Below are 21,193 nucleotides of genomic sequence, written 5' to 3' on the forward strand. Positions count from 1 at the left end.
TATAAAATTAATTGTTTTCAAATCATACCCGCCATCAAATATTTTGACCCGTCTTGGTTCTGTTTTAGCTGCCACGTCCTTGTCTGACTCGTTGCTGGTCTGAGATTCCGGTGGCACTTTACTTCTGGTTTCAACTGATATAGACTTCTTGGTTATTGGCACCTGCAGAAAGAAGAAGTGATTTATGTTTTTATTGATTTGACCTATGAAACAAGGCAGCAACAAAAGAGAAACTTATCATCAACATATTTCAAACTGCACAGAAATATGTCTCTTACCCTGGGCATGACGTCTTTCAGCTTGCTGGAATAAGACAAGATGTCAGATTTCCCATTGGTTCTTATGGCCGAGGTGTAGTGTATTTTCTTGGAGCTCTGCTTGGAGTCAAACAGAGACATGACCACCTTGGTTGGCAGCCCGAGAGGGTTATGGTTGTTGGGGCTCACTGTCCAGAAAGCATATGCTGAAGTCTTCAAGTCAGTCTGTGGAACATGAAGTGGTTTCCTCTTCATCAGGAAACACCATGTGATAGTGGTGGCGGTCTTCAGGCTGGGGAACGACAGGCGATTGCTGTCTTTTGTGTTAACCACAGACACAGACGTGTTCAGTTTCACCTGACCGCTGTGGAAACTGGAGGGCCTAATAGGAGATTTGGCAGGGGTCAGCCTCTGCTCCTCAGCTTTCTCTTGGGGCTTCAAAGTGTTATGAGCTGGCATGGGGGTGCTACCAGGTGTAGTATTCAGGGTAGGGCCAGCCTCCTCATGAATAATAGTGCTTTTGTCTTTATTCAGCCCAGCACTATCAGGCGACATGGGCTTTACATCATCAGTAGCCTGCAAGTCCTTCTCTGCATCTGCTTTAACCTGCGGAAGTGGTGGGGCCTCAGTTTCAATGGGACTGTCCACCGGTTCAGTTGTGCAAACCTGACGAACAAGCGTTAATTTCCGCTGACGGGTAACCTCAGACATCTTTGAGTTCAGATAATTGACCGACCTTCCGTCAGTTAGACAGGCCACCCCGTGCTCATCTTTAGCCCGCTTTTGGTGCTTCTCCATGTAGATGTCCAAGCTGTTGGCAGGGGACAGCATTCGTTTGCTGGAGGCAGTGGGCTCCTGCTGAGGGCAAAGAGTCACTGATGCCAGTTTCTGAGTGCAATGTAAAGACCCAAGAGAAGGCGCTCGTTCGCCCGTGTGGTTATAAGTGCTAACTGTTTGAGGCTTATCCTTCTTTGCAGTTGGTACAGTGTGAGAATCACTCTCTACACTTTGAATGGATAAGAGGCTGTTTTTATTGGACACAGATGGAGCAGGGTGCATCTGCTCGTGGGTTATGAGTATCTGTGGCAACGGTATAGCACCTGCTTGGGTCTGATCAAACGGGTCCCTTTGCTGTTCACCTGACAGAACAACAGTCTGTGTTTTAAGCTCTGAGGCCTGGTGACTGTGTTGACCAACATATACATTTTGGAGCACATCTGATGATTTCGAAATGCTCAAAATTGGATTGGCAATAGGTATTGTTAAAACTGGCAAGGCTATCTGAGTTCCCTGTGTGCTGGAGAATGAAAATGTTTGGCTTGCTCTCAGAGCGGGACACTGCAGTTGATATTTGGGCACAAAACATTTCTTTTCTTCAGAGTCAGCTGGTTTGTTTTGGACATTCTCGCGACAAACTAAGATCTGGCTGAGCGGTTGTTGTAACTTTTGGCATATTTGAACCCTTGACGTTTGATGCCAAGGGTGCGGAAGGCCATGGACTTGAGGCTGCTGAGTCAGGCTACCCAAATGAATGCTTTGCACAATCTGCTCATTCTTTTGCAAGGGTGCTTCTCCAGTGTGCAGGATAAAAGGCTGACCCATGGTGCGCCTATTAGCAATGTGAATCTGCTGGGATCTATTCTGAGTTAAAGAGCTAACATTTGTTATAGGGGGTTTATCTAGAGGCAGGACAACTTTCCGAACAGGTTGCTGACTCTCGGGGCCGATCTTTAAAGACATTTGGCGAACTAATGGCCCCCGTCTCCTTTCAATGAGTGGCACCTGTGATATTTGGGAGTTATGTCCACTTTTTGGCAGGCCAGCAGGCGACAGAGATCTGCTGGGAGATACATTGCCACAGTCAAAGGACTTGCTACGGTAGTCACATGAAATCTCCACAGAGGGTTGAGTGCAAGTGATCTGTTCAGATGCGGCACGCCTCATCATCCCAGGCACACCAAGGGTGTTGAAGGCTGTTGGCAAACCTTGAGGCTCTTGGATTTTGTTGACACACTCCCCTCTGGAAGGACTCTCTGACCTGGATGGTTCATCTCTGTCAAAAGAGGCTGAGATGCTGGAACATCGAGAAAGACTACTGTCCCGGCTGAGGCTTCTTGAGAGGCTGGACTCAAAGCTGGATTCCCCCGAGGAGTGGTCCATTTGAGCAAGACGAATTCTTTTCTTTTTTGGTGGAAGTTTCTCTGCCGGTAACTTTGACAAACTTTCACTCCTCTGGGGCCAGTTGAACTGATCTGCAGGTTTATCTGCCGGCTCAGTGGTCTGTGGCTCATGCTCTCTGTCGGGCTCCTCTGTGACCAGAATCTCAGGAACTTGGATGTTATTTTGGCGAACCAGACGAGACTGATGCACAGGGGTTGAGTTTTCACCAACTGCTGCTGCCGTGCCATCAGTGCTCTGTTCTTTCCTTTGTTTTCCATAGTCAACACTCTTGGGTTTGGACATTTTTTCTTGGTAGCTGTCAGCTGAGACATTTGCTATTGCATCTGTTTTGAGCTTGTTGAGGGGATCCTTCTCCAAAATATCGACAGGAGACGCCCTGTCAATAGATTCTGTCTCGAATGAATTGGGTCTGCTGAGAGAGTTGGTGTGTCTAATGACTGAAGTACCACTGCCTTGCCTTTGCAAATCTCCTTTAGTCGAGGTGCTGATCTGGGTCTCTCGTATCGGCGACAGTCTGGAATCTGAAGTACTGATACCTCTTGCTACGAGCTGAATCTGAGGTAGCTTTGACTGGTTGTTTTTGGGCTGTATGTCTACTATCACAGCGGGCTGAGAATAAGTCCGACTTGCCAGAGCTGTTGGAAGCTCAAAACTAACTGAACAAGGTGGAATTGTGTCAGTAGGAGATTGATCATCCTCATCTCCAACACTTTTCATTTTCCTTCTCTTCCTAATGGAAGTTTGATGATCAAGTATTCCTGAGCCACTGGTCGATCTGGGGACTGCAGGCTGCATTGTGTTAACATGAAAAACATCTTGATCAGTTTCTTTAACCGTGATTGGCTTGTTTTTTGGGCCGTGGAGCTCAGAGCAATAGAATTTCTTATGGGTTTCAAAATTCTCTAACTTTCTGTACCGATTACGACACGTTTCACACTCATACATTGTGCCTTTGTTTTGCTGAGGCTTTCTGTGCTCAAAAGATCTGCTTCTTTGCATCATCTCTGCGGTATTGACTGGACCGTGATAGCCCTCATCCATGGAGCGAACAGTAGGGAGGCCATGCCCCTCACTTGTTGAAAAGTCCTCTACTGCTGCTTGTCTGACTAAGGTGCGAGAGTGTATTGCTGGATTCGGGGTTGATGGTGCCGATGAAAATACATCATCATTAAATGAACTAATTTTGTCATCAAATGACTGGCAAACTCGCAGAGGATGGGGCAGGGGGGCGACATTTAGAGGAAGAGCTGAGTGTCCTGGTGTAGTAGGCATTGAGTTACTTCTTGTTATTGGCAAACAATCCATTGGCGGGTATTGAGAAGGTACAGAGAGAAGAAATACTGGCTTTGATTTATCTGTAGGGGTGAATGGGGACTTGGGGATGTCGGAACTGGAACTTGACCTTCTTCCCATCGGTTTAAGATCAAACTGAAAAGAGTCTTTAAATATGTATGATTTAGGGGAGTCTATGCTACCTCTCCTTGAGAGAGATGTCCTCCTTGGCTTTACACTGTCCAGCTGCTTGTTGTCGACAACTGCCTCGTTATCAGATATCAACTTTGAGATTCGTTCTTCCAGCGAGAGTGCTTTGGCTTCTAACGGCGGACGCATTTGTCCATCTATGACTCGTGGCTTTTGCTCAGCTGCTACATGCATTACTGTGGCAGCCACAGGAGGGGCACTGGTGAGGGTATTCTTGGCAATGTCAATGTCCACTGGTGGAGTTATCTTAACGAATGGGCTGGGCGGACTCATTGCCTGGTCAGCACTCTCAGAACGCGAGAAGTAGCCGGAATCTGTACTTCCCAAACTGCGAGGACTCAGCAGACACTTGACCTGCTGCTGTTGGGAAAAGTCTGTCGCTTGTTGCCTCTGAAGCTGAGCGTGTCCACCCAACAGTGGAGACTTGCACTGTTGGTCTTCATCTTCACTCACAGTATCCAGTGAGGGGTTTGTACCATCCACTTCTTTCAGAGACGACAGGACCGTGATGCTTGATCTCATGCTGGCGCTCTGGAACTCTCGTTGCCTTTGTGCGGCCGCTTGCTCAGGTGCTGCACATGTAACTCTCGGGCTGTCTGCCCTCAGAGGGGAGACGTTAACCGGGTATACGACAACTTTTGGAAGTGCAGCCGTCACTTTGGGCTCATGCGCCCTATGACCTGGTGCTGGTTTAATTGACTCAAATGCAGCTGATGAGTCCACTTCCCCGTGGCCTGCTTGGGTCGTACCTGCACCCTGTAAACTGTTTTCAGACAAAGCTGTCACGCTGCTCTGTGACGAGTCGGGGTCCAAGTCTGCAGTGCTACCGTCCTCATCACTGTCCCCGCTCTCCTCCGCCTCTGAATGTGTCCCTTGGGCTTTGTCTGATTCTTGAGAGAGCGATCCGCCTCCAGATTCAGAGCGTGCGATGAGACCCAGTTTTATAGCGTGAGCATGTGACTTCTTATGCTTGTACAAGTTGCTTTTAGTTTTGAACGAGAAGCCACAAGTGACACATGGGTATGGTCTTTCTCCCGTGTGAGACCTGATGTGTTTGAGCAGCACACTGGGTTTCGCACATGCTCGACTGCAGTATTCACAAACATACTTTCCGGGCTTCTTAGGCTTCTGGTCCTTTGAAACCTGTTCAGCACCAAAGTTCATCATAGTGGTCATCTGAACTTGGTTGCTGCCAGGTGTGACTGGGACCTGGATGGTGCTGGGAACACTTGCTGACAGGGACTGGCATGTGTGCACGACTGGCGGTTGGCTTTGTGGCAAAGCGTTGGAGCCCGAGGGGACAGGTGCGTGGGTTATTGTGGACGGTCCAGAATTAAAGTTCATGTGCAAGCTGGGCTTTTCTGGATTTGAAGCAACGGGCATAAAATGCGGTGTAGCAAGCGGTGAGGACTGCATGGGAGTACCCTGTGTAGACGTCTGCACATTCCCCTGCAGTGGTGCTGCAATGCCAATAAAGTTGCCTTGCTTGTCAATATAATAAGTCTGCATATGGGAAGGTTGGTTCTGGAGACCAACATTGACAGCTGGCATTGTTGTTATTTCACCACTGGATTGAGCATTTAGGGTGGATGCTGGTTTTCCGATGGCTGTGACTTGCATCAAGTTTTTCCTCTCAGCCAGCGTGCTAAAATCCGGCTCCATGGCCTTAAGTAGGACATCAAGTGGAGCACTGCTGTGGTAAGGACCCCCCTCAAAGCTGGGGTCACGGCTCTTGCTGTCTTTTGGCTGGGACACTTTAATCAACGAGCCCTCGTCACCGTCAGTGGGCTGAAGTGACGGTGGCCTCGGAGACGTTTCCTCCTGCTTCAGCCTTTCAGCGTCCGTGCAAGGTGACTCCCTGTGAGGAGACGCTGACACTGGCTGGACATACTGTGGGTCTCTGTTCCCGCTGGGTGATGCCGAAGGATTGTGGGCGGGACTGTTGGAGGAGGAGCAGCAAGAAGAAGATGTAGTTTCCTTGGACGATGCTCCGCGAAGTGCAGCTTCAGATGGTTTCAACTGCAGCGGCTTCTTCACCGGAGATTTGGGAATCTTCTCGAGCCGATTCTCTGCGACAACCTTTTTCCTCTTCAGGCCTTTTATGTTATCTGCATTTCTCCGACTGCTTTCAGAAATCCCTGTGGCAGAAAGAGACACAAAAGACACACAGTTGGTACAACAACACCATCTTTCTCCAAACTTTTCCCAACACTCCACCATATGGGCAGAGTCCGCTGTGAGAAAATTGTAATTCCATTTCCTGTGCTGAATTGTTAAAATATTCTTGTTGGCTTATGGAACTAATAACACTTAAATTAAAAAGGAGAGAGTGCAGATAATTCTAGCATACTGTATTTAATTAGGGATCAGAATTGTTAACATTTAGTCATTTGGCTTAAAATAAATTATATTTCCAAATTAGCAAAACAGTGGAGTAGGGAGAGCCCAACAATAATTAAAGCTATTTTTTTTTTTACAAGTCAATTATACAAATGTCCTTTAAAAAGTCAGTAATATATGATTTTTCATTTCTAACAGTTCTGCACAGGGAAGAAAACAGTGTACAGGTTATGTCCCCAATAACGAAAAAACAATATGTAATTTTTATCTGATATTTATCATCTATTGATAAGCATCAACTGTTGAATTATGAAGTCTAATTATTGTACTTGGCATCTACAAGTCAACATTCCTTTTTTACTTTTTTCTGCAGAATAAAAAAACAAGTATTATTTCAGTTTTTCTAATGGTTGTATATTAGAGTACCCTTTTCACTCCTCAATATTGTGAAAACTTCACTATAATTAATATGAATTCTACTCCACATAAGCTGTGCAAACTCTGAGTTTTACGCTGCTTAACTTTTTGACTTAATTGAAACTAATACACTTGTTTGAATTGTTTCGTTATAGAGCAACGCAGTCATTCGTGAAACCGGCAATTTAATGCTGATGAACATACAAAATAATTAAAGTGCGATACAATTACATAATTGACATTCATAAGCTCTTATATAAGACAAAATATTGTACTCAATAGCTATTAAAAGTGCTGCAACTTAAAGATAAAGTGCAAAAACTTCCATGTTTAATTTCTGAAAAGTTTTTACCACAGCTAAACTCTGTAGCTTTACATCTTTTTTATCAATCACTTTGGAAAAGGATAGATATTTTGTAGTTTCGACAAATCACCCATGCTTTTATTTATCTGCTCTTTCGCTTCGTTATATAACATCGTTGGCTTTCGGAGGCTCGGCCGATCCAACAATGCAAGTGCTTTAAAAACTGCATTCCAATACTAAAGCAGCCGTGTTTTTAAAAGGACACACCCATACCATGGTGTCCCGTAACCTGTCGGCTGTTGGCGCGGCAACAGTGATTCATGCGTGTGTTTCTAAGGACATGTTGCATAAGGTTAGCAGTGCCCTGTCACAGTTTCCTGGCTTGTGTAGGTATTTCCCAAGATGAGGTCAGGGTTCCTTCAAGGTCTCTGGTATAATTAGATTGAGGAACGCCTCATCTTTACACAAGTTAATCCGTTCGCCACACAAACATGCAACCATTTTAGAGAAGCACACAACCGATGTAACACGCTCTCAGAGCTGTGAGCTTCAATCACTCGCCTAACAAAGAAACACATTTATGTCAACTGAAAAACAAGGGACTAGGATATTTTTTTTCTAGCCCCAACTAGTTATAAAATCAAATCCTGTGACTTTAAAACAACTATTCTATCATAAAAAAAAGCACTTCATGAAGACGTTGAGGATAAAAATATACAAATAAAATAAATCCAATCAGAAAATTATTTTTTCTTCTTGTTTTTCTTTCCTCTCTAATCATAAAATTAAGCTTATGATGATTAATGTAAAAATAAAGCCAACGCCTTGACGATCAAGTTTAAAAGTGCAACTGACAGAATTAACTCTCTCTTTTTAAAGGCGGTCATCAGAGGGATTAACCTTTGACCTGGACGCCAGGACCTGCTGTGCCTGCAGAGGGGGATTGAGATATTCTTATTTGTACTCTTTCTATTTAGCTTCTCTCAAATCTCAATTATGGTGGATGATTCAATCAAAGCTCACACGTCCTGCAAATAAGCCGGGTGGTGTTTAAAAAGGGGACGATGTCGCAGTGATGAGTTAAGCTCGGCTTAAAAGGAGACTGTGAAGCAGCTTCGGGCTCAAACAAACTGGCTTTTCTGTTTGAACAAAGTTACATAACAACCCACTCACTTAACAAAAGAAAATGTTCCACATGTGTTTTATAATGGCATCACAGTGTTCTCTGTGTGCAAACATTACTGAGTGTGTATTAGAGCCCGACTGATGTGGGATTTATTAAGAGCCAAAACTGATTTTAGAAGGAAAACTTCACTGATTACCTAATTCTTAGGCTGGATGATATGGGGAGATTTTTAGTACAATATAAATGATTTCATATCTTGATAACGATGTATCTGCACTTCAACTTCAAAGCAAAATGCAAAATGAGTTTCAAGTGAAATTATAGAGAGAAAAATAATTTTACATACATCAGATTATCTAAGAAATTTGAGTTAGTATGAGCTTATTATTATCAATTTAAGCAATTTAATTGAGTATTGTTACTACATCTTGATATATACAATATGATTCCAATAGATGAAAAACAATCATATTGAATTATCGCCCAGTCCTACTATATGGCAGCCGATATAGTGAATGCACACACAAGTACATGCTGACCAAAGATATCAAAAACAAAGTTTGTGCCAAACCTAAAACCCTGCTATTATAAAATATTCACTGATGTATTTTGGAGCCAATTAAAACTTTATACTGCAAATATAATAACAAAAGTGTAATGGCTAATATTATATTGTTTTTAACTCCACTTGTAAATGCATTAAAAGGACAAAATAAATCAATAAATTATAGTTTAATTACATAACCATCAAAGGAAAATTATGGTAAAGCAAGTCTCCAATATTATAAATATTTTAGCACCACTAAAAGAAAACCTGCTTTACATTCCAGACCAGTGAGTTACATTTGTTTTGTGCTTTAAGTGAAAAACCTATTTCTAAACGAACAATGCTCTAGAAACAAACTGCTACTCAAATAAAAGAGAAAACATTTGAGCCATGTTGGCATTAACTTTTCAGTCCTGATGAAACATTTCTTACCTTTCTGTGAGCCTTTGGGGTCTTTGAGCTCTTTCTGTGCCTCTTCGATTTTATCTGCAACACAAGAAGAGAAACCATTTTCAGCACAGATGCACACAGACAATCGCTGAACGCAAGTAATGATTCTGGGGATGCTTCCCACACGGCTGCAGCAGGATCTTTCAAATGAAAAACAGATATTCTTCCATAGCTGAGAGAGAGTGCACGATTCCATTATGGAAACTACTGTAATTATGAAGGGGGGGCAAGCCCAGTGTGTGTGTGCACAATAACACAACCATGCAAGCACACACACTTACAGAAATACCAGCATGAGTGTGTGTGATGCACACGTTAAGTTTGCAAACAAGTCAATATGGAGGGTTCACTCTCATTATCACAGAGCGAGCTCTAACCCACAGAACCATTTGCATATTAAATACCATTCACACCCCTCGGGGAAGTTCCTCTGCACGTCACAGTCGTCACCCACAATGCAGCAGGTGAAGAACCTGTTTCTGTATAAACCATATGGATGTGTGGGAGGTGACGCAGTCTTCGCTGTGTGTTACTGTAATCAATATTAATTATGTACGCTGGCTCAATGTGGCGTGAATGGGTTATACACAGTGGAATAGAAGGGGGTCACCGCCACAGAGGCTGTGGGAGGAAGTACATCGGGAACGTCTACATGCATGTCCAAGGCTCATTAGTTTTAGATTTTAATTAAAATAAATGTAAATTTTCCACTAGATTCTGATGATTTCGCTTCACTTATATCCACCAGACTTTAATTTGAGAACAAAATATTATAAATGAATTTCCTATATATTTTGCATGAAATAGAGGAAAGTGACGACATCAAAAGGCTGCATGAATGTGCACACAACATGTATCATCAGTAAAATAGATACTTATATTGGATGTGAGCCATACAAAATGAAAAAAAAAGCAATTTTTCCCCCCTCAACTTGAGTGATTTGCTCTTTGTTGGAGGTGATAATCTTTACAAATGATCCTGCAGACCTACTTCTTTATAGTGAGTATGATATTGCATCATGAAAATCTATCTTATATTATACTGTATAAACGACAGGCAAAATACCCCAATATAACTGCAGTTTAACAGTTTGTTTTTCTTGTTACCTCTAGATAATTTGGGTTAGGTTTTGTGCAGCATTTTAAGAGTAACGTTCAAGCACTTTCAAGGTACCTAAATCAAACATTTCCAGACTCTTGAAGCCTTTATCATCCCATCTAAATTTTTACCACAAATGCAGCTGCAAAAAATAGATAGAACTTTTATTCCACATTTTTCAAACATGTCACAGAATATTTCTAAATAACTGCAAAAATAAGTTCATTTTGACAGCATTTATAATTACAAAAGTGTTTGTTTTACATGAAAACAAGTTTTTTTTTAAATCAATCATTTTTAAGGAGTATATTTGAATTCTAGCACATTTACTATTAAATACAAAATATTAAATTCTTCCTCTTTACTGTCTGTTATGTTCTGCTCACTGAACGGCAGTCAGAGAAACTTGTTGATGTGCAAAGGCAGAAAAATGTACTTGATAATTAGTTGAAACTAATCTGCTGTTTTGTGTAGACACAAGAAGTCTTTTGCATGTATAAATGCATGTGTGCATACGACACACTCACATTAACTGCAGAGGAAAAAACGGGCAATTACTGGAGAAACCCAGCATGTTTCTGCCTCCCATGATCATGGAAACTAGAGGAAAAAATAAACCCTCTGCGGCTTCGCTGCCCTGCACATGACATTACAGTAAAAGAGGAATCCTCGAGGGCCAATGGTAACAATTTTGTCCTAGATTGCACAAACGTTAATGGAGGGTGAAAGAGGATGTTCTTCTGTGGTTCCCAAAAATCACAGCGCGATGCCGGGAACACTCGGAGGAGGGGGCGGACACGAGCGGGCCACAGAAGAGGTCAGTAGATTATGTCATCGTGTGTGTGTGTGTGTGTGTGTGTGTGTGTGTGTGTGTGTGTTACTACAGTCACACCCTTCTCCATCTCTCTCTCTCTCTCTCTGTATCCCAGGCACACGCCACAGATTACATAATGCGTCCCCACCCCTCCCTGTGCTGCCGTGGAGCAAAACAAAGACACCCTGCCAGCAGAAACACAGCAACCGAGGCTCATGAGGAGCGGGCAGCGAGTGTTTGTTTATGTCTTTGACAGAAAGGTATGTGTTTGTATGTCTGCTCTATTTATATATAAATGACCGTGTGAATGCACGCCTACGAAAGGAATCACGTAGGTATGTGTTTTTAGAGGCTGACAGAAGTATCGGTATGAGACTGTCCGACGAAATACCACATGAATCGTTTGTACAACAGCTTATTACGACTCATGTTTACTTTGTAGTTAGCAGCGTCCTCTAGTGGCCGTAGTAATTATGAATGACGTCAAAGTTGAACTGACGAAGTGTAGAGCATGAAAAGCTGCTCTTTGCAGGTGGATGGGTCAAAAATGTACAAGACTTCCATCCAATAGACTCGTGTTCATGTCCCATGTGAAAAAAAACGTTGGTTGAAGTAACTTTACTTCCATGCATGAGATTATGCATCTTTTTTACGCCACCAACATAACAACTTCTCTTCCGACATTTTACGATGTTAATGATGTTTAAAGTGATGCTAGTTAACTTTACGTACAGTATGAGGATGTGTTGAAACGACACACAAAGTCATATAGTTTTTGACAACATGTTGATCAGTTTCTATCGGAATCTGCCTCTACCAATGTATGCCGATATAAACTTTTTTTTACAAAATAAACAGTGCAAAATGATGCTTGCCGTTATTTAGAAAGGGTGTCATTTAGCGATTTAATTTATTTTAATTTTTAAAAATTGTTATCTTTATCTTATTGACTGACACTAAACATACTGATATTTATTTTATTTTTAATTATCCTTTATTTTCTCAGTTTTCATTTCTAGAATTGGTTGACATTTTAATCCATTGCATCAATAATATAGAATAATGGTAAATATTCCTTAATAAAGTTATTGGTTTGAGAAAGCAGCCTTCTTTTACCTTTGCAAAGTTTCATCAATGCACAATTCACATAATGATTTTATTTCAGCTCAAAAATCCACTACATCACTAAAATCAGAGTTGGTATCGATATAAAAAATTCTGGTTTCTGTAGTTTCTGGCAGAAGCGTGAAGAGGAGCGTGAAGCTTCCCCTCATGGTTAACACAACTCGACCTCACAGCTTCCTCAAGTAAATGTCTGTTATTGCAAAACCAATTTGAGATAATAAATGCTTACTTTAGTGGTTAGAAGATTTGGAGGTAGATTTTTTTTTTTTGCGAGCATTATGCTTAATTGTTTGCACAGCTTGATACATATGTCTTGTATTAGACCGCACTGGCAAACCGAAGCACAATGATTACTGCCCAACAAAAATCTGATTAGTGGTTGTGTGTGTGTGGAAGGAGAGTAAGGAGTGTAAGCTATTATGGGTCGGATTGCATTTCTTACATAACAAGCCGCAGAGAAGACCCCTCACGTTGAATGACACCCATGAAGTGAAGCTGCGGAGCATGGAAAAGAACAGGAAACACCCAAATCAGTGGAAAGGGACAAGGCAGCGTTAAGAAAAATATATTCCATGCACAGCGCCTGAGTTATTAAGACAGCAGGGAATGATTATAGGGTCAGTCATATTTCCCTCATTATGGCTGCCGAGGTGGTCTGGGTGACATTACACCACATATTTCACTACAGAGGTTTTGAGACTTTAATCTGAAATGTGTGTAATTGTCCTGTAACCACGGGGAAACAATAAGAGGAGCGTACACAAATGTGTTGCGAGCTGCCAGTGATGAAAACCAGAGCGTGCTGATGAAAACACGACCACGAAATTCAAGGGAAAACACAGTTTGAGAGAAAAAGATCCACTTAGAACAAAAGTGTTTACAAGTGTGGTCTTAAACAAAACGGAGAAACTAAAGAATACAAACAGACACTGTAATTCTTTCTGTTCCGACCAATAAATGAAAACCACTTGACTAATGATGCGTGTCCACAGGCTCTGTGATTTCCACACTTCCCTTTCATTGTCTCTAATTGTTTTTCCTAAATTCACCAAAGTGTAGTAAAAATAAACTCCTCAATGTGTATTTGGGATGTTTTCATCTTCTTGAAATTCACCACTGCCTTAAAAAAACACAGAAAATCTTATTTACTGCACTTATCATACTTGTTAAAGCTCCTTCCAACCAATAAGTGACACAAAGATGCCTATATTTTATACAAAGTTCCTATTTTTAAAAAATATTTCTTATTGTATAAATTGTTAATATTTTTAACAATTCTTGTTTGCAAAATAACTATTTATCGCTATTTTATTGATGCTTCTTTCTATTTTTTCTGTACACTTTTGCTGCTGTAACACTGAAAATGTCCCTGTTGTGGGACTAATAAAGGAATATCTTATGTAAAGAATCTGCAAAGTAGAGCTGCAACAGTAAAATATTTTCACATCATGATAACTGCCTCTGGAATTATCACAGTTTCATGCTATTACACATTTTATTGAAATTATTATTATTATTATTGGTACAATGACCCTCAGAGGCGTGAAAACAAAAGTCTTCTTTTGACAATAAATTCAGTAATTCCTTTTTCAAAAATGTAGATGAACATACATGCAGATATTTTGTAATTTTATACATTTTAAATTTTTTTATTTTTTTTATACTTTTTATTTTTAACTTAATTAACTTATTATTTTTCTATATTGCCATCTGGTTTCTATTGTATTTTAGTTTATTCTTACCAGTGACATTTCACACTGGAATGAAGTTGGATTGTTTTAGTTTTATTTTCCTTTGTTTTTTTCCATAAATCCTTTTATAAAAAGAAAGAAACAGTAGAAAGATTGTACTGTGAAATGACTGTATGAGCTGCCAAAGCTTGAATAAAAACTAAGCTTAAAAGAAATGTAGATAAGCATATATCGAGGGTATAACTGTACCACGGTATACTGCGATACCTGACGCACTTGTCTGAGGAGTTTAATGAGACTGTGAGCAAAAAAGCATGAAGCATCTTTAATAATTCAGCAGAATAGGAGTCGATACACCCGACTGATGCAACATAAACATGTGGCTGTGATATATTGCATCTTCCTTAAATCACAGCAGAGACTGATCTACACCTGACAGGTTCTTTAGTCGCCTCTCGCTCCTGATATCTCGTGACGTGGCGCCGCTCTAACAAAAGAATCTGAATTGCAGATGGAGTTTCAGTGTGAAGGTGGCCGACTCGTGATCTTTGATCTGTGCAACGTGACATCAGAGCTGAGCGGGGATCCGGCTGGGGGGGGCCGGAGTGGGTGGGTACATGTCAATTAAAGTACAAGTTTGTGGGCGAGGAAGTCAGTCTCCTCGCTGGTCGCTGTCATGACAACTACGAATCTTTAATGTAACCCCCCCCTCGTCTCTCCCCTCCCGTCCCTGCATCTTCCAGCCCACTCCTCTCTCTGCGCTGTCGAGGACGAGTGGGAAATGTGATTATTTGCGCCCAGAGGGCCGGAGTGACGTCAGCGCTCAGTAAACGTGCACGCTGTTTGAATCCTGACGCCCACCTGATGTGAATCCACCCTCAGCTATGGCCGGGAGGGGAGGGGGTCGCTCAGCGGGAGGGGAAGCCCGCCTCGACTCCATTAAGGCTCCTGACTGACAGTTATCAGTGGAGACGACATGCTGATGAGCTGGAGAAGTCGCCTCTGGAAACTGGACCTAATATTACTTCTACTGTCTATTTATTTTAAAGTTTATATGTTGACGTTTCCCATTCGTCATATTTTATTATTGGTCATATTCTATTCTATATATATCTATTCATGCTGCTGTTTTTTGACTCAGAGTAATTGTTTCCTTAATAAATATTTATATTATGATCTTTTGCACAAATACACCACAGCACAATCGTTGTATGTGAGAACTTGGCAATAAAATTATTCTGATATTTTGCATGAAAAATTGTCGTTTCCATTAAGAATGTGATTACATCATTAATGGCTGTTTTCTCAAAATTAGTTTTTTTCTCACGCTCTGAGCAATACATCTTCAACTTCAGTCCCACTTACAGACACCAAACTTCCCATTTTTATTCCTAACTATATTCTGAAGGTTTTCACAGAGGTTTGTCTAAATATCATTCATACCCTGATTTTGTTGCTAAAACATGCCAAAAATTTAATTTTTCATGGCTTTTAACAGTATTTTCTGATTTATTAAATGAGGTTACCTTCTAGACCTTCTAGAAAACTTGTAATGCAAAAAAATATCGTCTTAATGTGAATAACAAACTTGGGAAGTTTCGTGGTGATATCTAAGTTTATAAAATGACCCTATTCACCTGTAGAGTCTCCCCTGTGAGGATGTCACATTACAAACACATGCTAATGAGCTGAAGTCGCCTCTGGAAAATGGACCTAATAAACCAAACTGATGTGTGGAAGTAGACGCCCGTCTGTCAGATCAATAGCAATATTACAAAACAGCAAAAACTTCACCCCACTCGCAGCACAACTGCATCTCCGTGGCACCGGATTCCCCCCGAGAGTCTCTTCTTCCTGTTGGACGATAAATAACCACCACACTCCTCCTCCTCGCCGCCACCAGCCTGTTACACATTCATATTTTACTCGACAGCCTGCCCTGCTGGGCCTCAACATGCCAAATGGCGGCCATCAACGGCAGCTTTTCACAAAGTCCATATGCACGCCGTTTCAGACGGCTCAGCTCAAGCTTCCTCCCGCTCGCATCAAAGATATATATTGAGATTCGGGGGGGTGTATGGTGGTGGTGGGGGGGTTGTTTTTCAAAAACAGCATCTGTGAGGGGTGAGGTGTCATCAGTATGCACGGCACTACACCAGCAACACTCCAGAACAATGCCAGCGGACTGAAGCATTTTGGCACCAGCGTTTGTGATGCAAACGCTGCAGAAAAACACTTTAATCTCTAATGTTTTAGGACAAACTGCAGGTTGAAGTCGTGCGCCTGTTAGCGTGGAGCAAGCTGTCGAAGTAACACGCAAACATGCAGTGATAGCAGGTCGCTGTCTGGGTTTCACTGCCAGCTGGATGTGGACGGCACACTGAGCGCTGCAGCGTTGGGGAGAGGAAGAGGAGGAAGAGACGCTTCAGCAGGCTGAAGATGACGAGATGGGAGTCGGCAGCTGCCCCCTTCTTCCCCGTCACTGTGCGGGAGGGAGATTATGTAACTCGAGCACCTCCACCAGCCTGATGAACACGCCCGGCTGTGTGCAAACACGCACACATCAAACACACCCTCGCAGCGGCTGATGCATTCTCACAACGATCACTAACAAAGACATTCTTCCGTAAACAAAAGCAGACAGAAACCTAAAGGTAGAGCTGACACACGAGAAGTCGAATAACCAGCATATGTTTTGATATTTATCAAGTCACGTCTCTAGAAAAACAAACACATTCTGTTTCCAGCCTGGAGATTAGTGAGGATTTGCTGCTGTTCTTTGTCCTTTGACAGTGGACGGACTATCTTGATGACACAAAAATGACCTTGAGGGTGACTTCACCTTGCTGCTGACATTGTAAAGCCCGGCAGATTCACCGACAGTGAAAATAATAGTTAACTGCAACTATACGTTAGAGGTGAAGCTACTAGTTGGATAACCTGTTAGTCGTCAAGTTGTGTCATTTGCAAATGATTCGTTCAAAAAAACTGGGGGAACAAACTTCCTGAAAAAATCTGGTTATTTCTACGTTTAGTGGCAGGGAATGAGGTGAGAGCAGGAGGTTGTCTGAGACGCTCTCAGGTCCTTTAACTGTGAGGGAACGCTGCATGTCTGGTGATTCATTCACAACATGAGTCCTGAGTGACTGACGAGTCTCTGGGCGGCTCAAGCTCACCCCTCTCCCTCCCTCATGTCTTGAAGTCTCAAAGTAGTTCAAATATTTTAACTAATAATAAGGCACAGCAAAATATAAATGCTGAACATACCAGGGTAGGACATCACGTTTCAGTTTGCAAACTGTGTCTTCATCCAGCTACATTCACAGAAGAAATCTTGGAATGGATGAATGGATTTTAGTGATTCAGTACACTAAAAGGAACTTATTTGCCCATGACTAGTTTGTCAATAACATAAATATGAATCTGCAACAATTCTGACATCTGGATCAATCATTTTTCGACCAAGAATGCAATGCATCAGTTTGTTTCATATAAACATAAGTTGAATAAATGTTGCCAAAACAAGACAAGAATCATGTTCTGGGAACCTATTTTCTAGCCCAAACAGTCATTAAATCATAAAGTAGTTAACTGATGATAAAAAATAACAGTTCAGCTACAAACAAAGGATATTTTTGAACTCAACAAAAAGAGACAGAACGGGCAGTCGGACATTTAAATGTTGTTGGTAGAACCGAAAACTCGACATAAGAGCTGAAATGATTTATCAGGTAAAATACCACTTAATCGACAGAAAATTAATCTGCAAGTTTTAGTGTTTAATCATTGTTTAAGGTATTTCCCCGTGCAGAAAATCTGCATTTCCAGCCTCTCAAATGTAATGATTCACAGCTGAAGACGTCACGCTGAGCGCAGGGAACTTTGATAAACCAAATATAATAAAAAAAATTGTATTTTGCAGGTTAATCTTGAAGTGTTGTTCTCATATAAGTATAGTTTTATACAACAGATATAAAGATATGCCTCTGCATCCACATCACTGAGTAAAAAAACAAAAGTGCAATCCAGCTTCATATGACAATAGCTCTATTATTAAACAAGGACGTCTCCTCCTATAATAGTCACAACAACAGCTGCGGATGCATGAGCTCTGCACAATTCCCTGCTGTCACCTTTTAAAGGGAAGCGTGTTGATGTTATCTCAGCTCTCTCTTCCTGCGGCCTGCGGAGGAGACGCGGCGTTTCTGCAGCCGTCAGCAGCTGACCCGTGCAATAAGTGGCCATAAGGGTTACAGTCAGCATCTGACACATTCTTTATCTTCACGGACACGCCCGAACACAGAGACGGCCTTCAGGGAGACGAGCCGGTCTAAGAGCCCAGACTGAAAGCAGCGCTACAGGAAGTGCACGGACGATGATGCGGAGTGGAGGAATCCCCCCCGACACACCGAGAGTGTCCCATTACCCTGCAGTCCATCATCATCAGCTGGCTGAGAGTGACTCCCCTCCCTCACATTAGCTGGACGGAGAGCTGGAGTGGCTCACTCTATCAGATCTAAATCGACACAGGCGGACGGAGATAGAGAGGACAGAGCAGTGCTTAAAGCAAAGAAATGTTAATAATCGATTTATTGTTTAACATCCGTGTTCATGATGCATCATTCAGATCGTATTTATGAGCAAATCATGTAGGAAAAGCAAAGATATTTAGATTATCAGACAGCAAAAACATCTTCCACAGCAAGACAAACAGCTTCCAGATACTTAACTCAGCAAAAACAGCCAATTTAGACTATTTAACTGGAGTGAGGAAAGGTTGAATGACATCTTTTGTCACGGAGAATCTCTAAATATTTGCTGGTTCATTTCTCAGATGTGAAGGTTTACTGCTCTTCTCTACTTTATGTTGCTGTAAATGTAATATATTTGAGTTTTGTGCTCAAAAATCATCATATTTGAAGACTTTACTTTGGACATTTTGGATAAAATGTTACAAAATAAGTGGTTTCTTCATGTGCACTGTGATGTTTTCAAATGTCTAAAAAGCATTAAGTCCTCACAAAAGAAACAGAAACCAGCAAATATTTGGCATAATTGCTTTATAAATTACTTAAATTATTAATCAATTATCAAAGTAGTTGGGGATTTATTTGCTGTCAATCAACTAATCGTTTTAGCTTTTGGTTTGCAACACCGACCTCGAAAACTGTCGTGTTTCATCAGGAGACAGATTTATCCTGGTGCAACCCAGATTCCAAAAAAGGTTGGTACGCTGTGTAAAACATAAATAAAAGCAGGATGCATCCAACAGAATGAGTGTTTATATTATAAGTTTATTTGTTGAGCATCTTGTCTTTGTACTGTATTCTCTTTAATGTAGGTCACAAAGGATTTCCAAATTATTTCATTCAATTTTTCTTTTAACAATTTTCACAACTTTTTGGGACTCAGTGTTGTAAATCCAAACACAAATTTGTGTTTTACAGCTTCATGGATTATCTCCACCATCAGAAGATTCCAACAGAGCCCGTTTCTGATGAATAGTAAAAATTAACGACGGACATTAACTCTTCTGAATCTTTAATCGTGAAGACTAATAATTACTGAGGAACGTTTGATGAAGTCGGGTCTCAAGAAACAGAACAGAAGGAAAATCCTCCTTATTGCTTCTTATTTTGTTGGCTGATTTAACTTTTAATTTGTACTGTTTTGTATATTTTGTTTGCTTTGTTATGAGAAATACTTATTAAATAAATTACAAAAAAAGCTGGCATTGAACATCTTGTAATCTTGTTTATTATTTGATCAGAGAGTTTCTGATTGAAATAAATATTATGCCAATTTTAAACTTTATTTTAATGATGAGTTCTCTTGTAACTTCTCGTGTTCAATCAACATTTCACAATTGAGAAAAACATGATATAATAATCTAAGATACACAGAAGTACTGTTTCTGCACTACAGCTACATTTAAAGCCCATTACTTTTTTGGGGAAAAACTGAAAAATATTTTCTGTAATTAGTAAAAAAAATTAATCCCAGTTCCTCATAATCTAAGGTGATGTCTTAACTGTGGTTTGTCAGTCCAAACCCAAAGATATAAAACAGAAATCTGCATATATAAGAGGCTGGAAACAACATTTTCTGCAGCTTTTGCATGAAAATCAATGAGTCTGCTAGTCGCTGCAGCTCTAATCTGCACTAGAATCAAACATTTCAGAGCGATACCAACAAGCAGAGCAGAGTGAGAATGAGGAGAGTTTGGTGCATCTAAAAACACTCTAAAAAACTAATCATTGAGTGCTGCTCGCTCTGCAGCCTGCAGATCAGCAGCTGAGGGAGGGAGGCAGCAGCTTGTTTATGTGCAGCATGAATGAAAATGACGAGTGAAGCCCAGGCAGGTACGAGTTAAAATAATATACCGTCTAACCTTTTAATAATGTATGTCTATAAAAAGAGGGAGAGATCTTGTACGTGCAAGATGAACAATTATGAGCAGAAATGTGGATCTACTTGTTCAAGTTACCCGTCCCATTTTACATAATAATAATAATAATAAATGTAATAATTAGAGGACGTGTTTGGAGGAGAAGTCAGTCCTCCTTTTCTCGTAATAATTCGTGACGATGCTGCAAACAGATGAAATATTGATCACACAGACAAAGACAGTGGTTTGGTATCTGTACAGTGCTGCTGCTGCCCCCGCAGGAAACTGTAGGTGGAAGAAGCAGCAGACTGGAGGCCACTGATTATTGGGACTGCGTGGGCACCCTTGTGAAAAATTGATATAACGAGAACTCTACTGGGTGGGTAGAGAAGTGTGTGTGTGTGTGTGTGTGTGTAGGGGTTTAATGGTGCAGGCGGGGATGAACGTGAATATTACCTCTTCCATCTTTTTCAGACCACACATACACACATTTAACTTCTTAACACCCCCCATCCAAAATAAAATTTGCCTGCACCAAAATAGAGCCAGACTCACAGAACACAATACAGAGGAGCCGCGCCAAGAAACACTAAATAATGATTTCCTTTCCTCGCAGCCACAAATCATGGAAGGTGTGAAGCCTGTAAAGCTTGTTTTATTTAGGATGTAGCAAAATAAATCACAAGCTGCCCAGAACAATCTGCAACTAGCAATTATTCTCATTATTGATTTATGAAAGAGTCTTTTTTTAAACTAATCAACCTGGAGGTCACAAGTTGTTGTTATGCTAAAAAACATTTCTAGAATTTCCAGAAAGGGTAGTTTTCTGGTTTGAGCCTCAATTAGTCTGATTTTATGCAAAGCATCACCAATCTGAGCCGACTGCATCATGGTGCTAAATCCAACATGTATTTCAATGTTTCCAAACATCTACTACACCTGGATGGGCCGCCATGGTATGTTTATGGAAGT

At 41.2% G+C, this 21,193-nt stretch overlaps 1 protein-coding gene across 5 annotated transcripts in view; it reads right to left on the minus strand.

Moving 5' to 3' along the window:
• The window catches only part of hivep1 (HIVEP zinc finger 1), a 93,537-nt gene that overhangs the window by 5,187 nt on the left and 67,157 nt on the right, over positions 1 to 21,193 (minus strand). For all 5 annotated transcript variants that reach the window (XM_059349132.1, XM_059349134.1, XM_059349136.1 and 2 more), the window contains 3 exons: positions 9,087 to 9,140; positions 279 to 6,058; positions 29 to 162 (listed from right to left, as the gene is read on the minus strand). In XM_059349132.1, the coding sequence (XP_059205115.1) occupies positions 29 to 162; positions 279 to 6,058; positions 9,087 to 9,140 (5,968 nt within the window). The remainder of the gene's footprint in view (positions 1 to 28; positions 163 to 278; positions 6,059 to 9,086; positions 9,141 to 21,193) is intronic.

Source organism: Centropristis striata, chromosome 14, assembly GCF_030273125.1.
Source record: "Centropristis striata isolate RG_2023a ecotype Rhode Island chromosome 14, C.striata_1.0, whole genome shotgun sequence".
In the NCBI taxonomy this organism is placed as follows: domain Eukaryota; kingdom Metazoa; phylum Chordata; class Actinopteri; order Perciformes; family Serranidae; genus Centropristis; species Centropristis striata.